General features: G+C 42.3%; 1 protein-coding gene across 1 annotated transcript in view; it reads right to left on the reverse strand.

Moving 5' to 3' along the window:
- Window positions 1-1,052: 1,052 nt before the first annotated feature.
- ndufs5 (NADH:ubiquinone oxidoreductase subunit S5) overlaps window positions 1,053-2,082 on the reverse strand; it is a 2,089-nt gene continuing 1,059 nt past the window's right edge. Inside the window, exon 2 of the mRNA XM_035681830.1 lies at window positions 1,053-1,320. Coding sequence (XP_035537723.1) covers window positions 1,068-1,316 — 249 coding nt within the window. The 5' untranslated portion in view covers window positions 1,317-1,320 and the 3' untranslated portion in view covers window positions 1,053-1,067. The remainder of the gene's footprint in view (window positions 1,321-2,082) is intronic.

The raw sequence follows: 2,082 nt of genomic DNA on the forward strand, positions 1-2,082 counted from the left end.
CAGCTTAACTCCGACATCATTTCAAGGATTAGACGTGGGTGCCTTTTTAAACACACTTCTGTTATTCATTTTTAATCATCTAATCATCTTCCTCCCTTCAATCCATCACACCAAACTCTATACAAGAATCAGGCTTCAACGTTTGCTTAGGTTATCAGAAATGTCAACATGTTCGATATTAAGGTCAAATAAGGAATCTAAGTCATACATCTACTACTTTCTTATTATTTTCTCTCGTCTTTCGTTGCTAAAACTGTGTGGAAAGAATTAGAGTGTTTAAAAAAAAACCTGCATTGCAGAACCACTCCAAAGTCTTAAGGGCGGTGACATGGCAGTGACACGCAGAAGTCATGTGCTTGTGAAAACTGTCAGGACACCCATTTTCAAAAAAGCTCCCTCCCTGTTACAAAGTGATTCACTATATGTCCAGTTTGTTTCACTACGGAGGAGAAGGGGGGAGACCATTGTTTACGGTAAGGCTTGTCCTTTAAGTGAGGGGTGTACATTTGTGAGAGGCCGCTCTCGCTGCAATTCAAGCTACTTCTTTGCATTAAGAAATCCCCAGACAACGATTATTAGGCACCGAGATGTGCCATCATATGGTATTGCAAGACTAGCCCGTATCGAAACCTAAGCAAGTATGGTAGTAAGGTGTAAGCAGTACGGTGTCTATATCAGCAGATATGATACAGGGTCTATGAAGAGAATTTAACCCCTTTGGACTTTGCACAATTAGGAATTTTTAGCAATTTTTATTGATATGTTAACATCTTAGTGGGCCAATAACAGATCCAGTTAACCAAAGGTCACATTATCAAACAGCGAGTGCTGCTAAAAACAGCCGAAGCGAGTCACAAGCAGTCATTTCTCTGAGCTCCAGGCTCCAGTTGTGTTCACAGCAAGTACTTTCATTCTCTGCTGGCCCGGCATAATGATTCTTTATTTCCAATGCAGTGGCAAATTATAGTGAGTGACACAATACGAAACATAACAAAAGTGACCATGGCGCTGCAATATCTGCACCCAGGTCTCTTAAACAATGACCCAGTGGTGTATTCAAGAACACTTCAAGAAGAAGTCGTCCACACCCAGACACTTACTGTCTTTTCCCTGTGTAGGCACTCGTAGAAGTCCTCAAACTCCACCTGGCACTCCTTCTTGGCGCGGGTCTGTCCGATGCCGCTGGAACATTCAATCCACTCCTTCTCAAAGGCATGGCAGCGTGCCGCTCTCTTGTGGGGCTGCTCTCCGCTCTGCCTTAGAATCCAGCGGTCCATGTTGATGCCGAACCGCGACTGCAGGTCCACGAAAGGCATGATGCTGATGATGGAGGAGTGGGGGAGGGACAGAGGAGAGGACGAAACAGGATGTAGTAGAGGAGACAAAGGGGGACACACAGATTAGGGCATGTTTATTACAGGAACCTCAGACACACAGGTCAATCATGGTGATTATAGAGCACCACGTTAATTAAACAAGAGTAAGACAGCAGTCTCCACTTGTGGCAGTATGAACAGAGTGGGAAATTAACAACAGCCACCAGCTGGTAAAATATATGAAGTGGCTGGTAGATTTCAGACACAAATTAATGGTTTATTATTGAGTCGGCTGGTGGATTTGAGCATTTATCTGTCAGTGGCTTTTAGATGTTCACATTTTAAGTCAAGTTAATTTCCCACCAAAGAGTACAAAGGAAAGTTTTGCATAAAATTCCTATTTTCAGCATTGTTTTGTTTAATTGTCTTGATTTCTTTTTTTCATTTCTTTGGTCTCTGGTTCTTCTTGTTAACATTATATTATATTACATGAGGGACTGACAAAGTGCTTGCAGCCCCAACCTTTCCCAACTGGGTTTAATAGGGGTAGGATGATTTACAATATTATCGTGTATGGCGATAAAAAAACACACATACATTTATCGTGGTACATTTCCAATATTGTGATAATCGTGGATCCTGATAGTCGTGAATATTCTCACATGGCTCGACTTAAAGAAGCGGTCTCTCTCACCAGCAGACACTCTTATATTGATTTCCCAATTTGTTTCCAACAAGGGGACCAGGGGGAGTCTGGATATTTCCA

Source organism: Morone saxatilis, unplaced genomic scaffold (genome assembly GCF_004916995.1).
Source record: "Morone saxatilis isolate NCDOM2014 unplaced genomic scaffold, NCSU_SB_2.0 Contig9, whole genome shotgun sequence".
Classification (NCBI taxonomy): Eukaryota; Metazoa; Chordata; class Actinopteri; family Moronidae; genus Morone; species Morone saxatilis.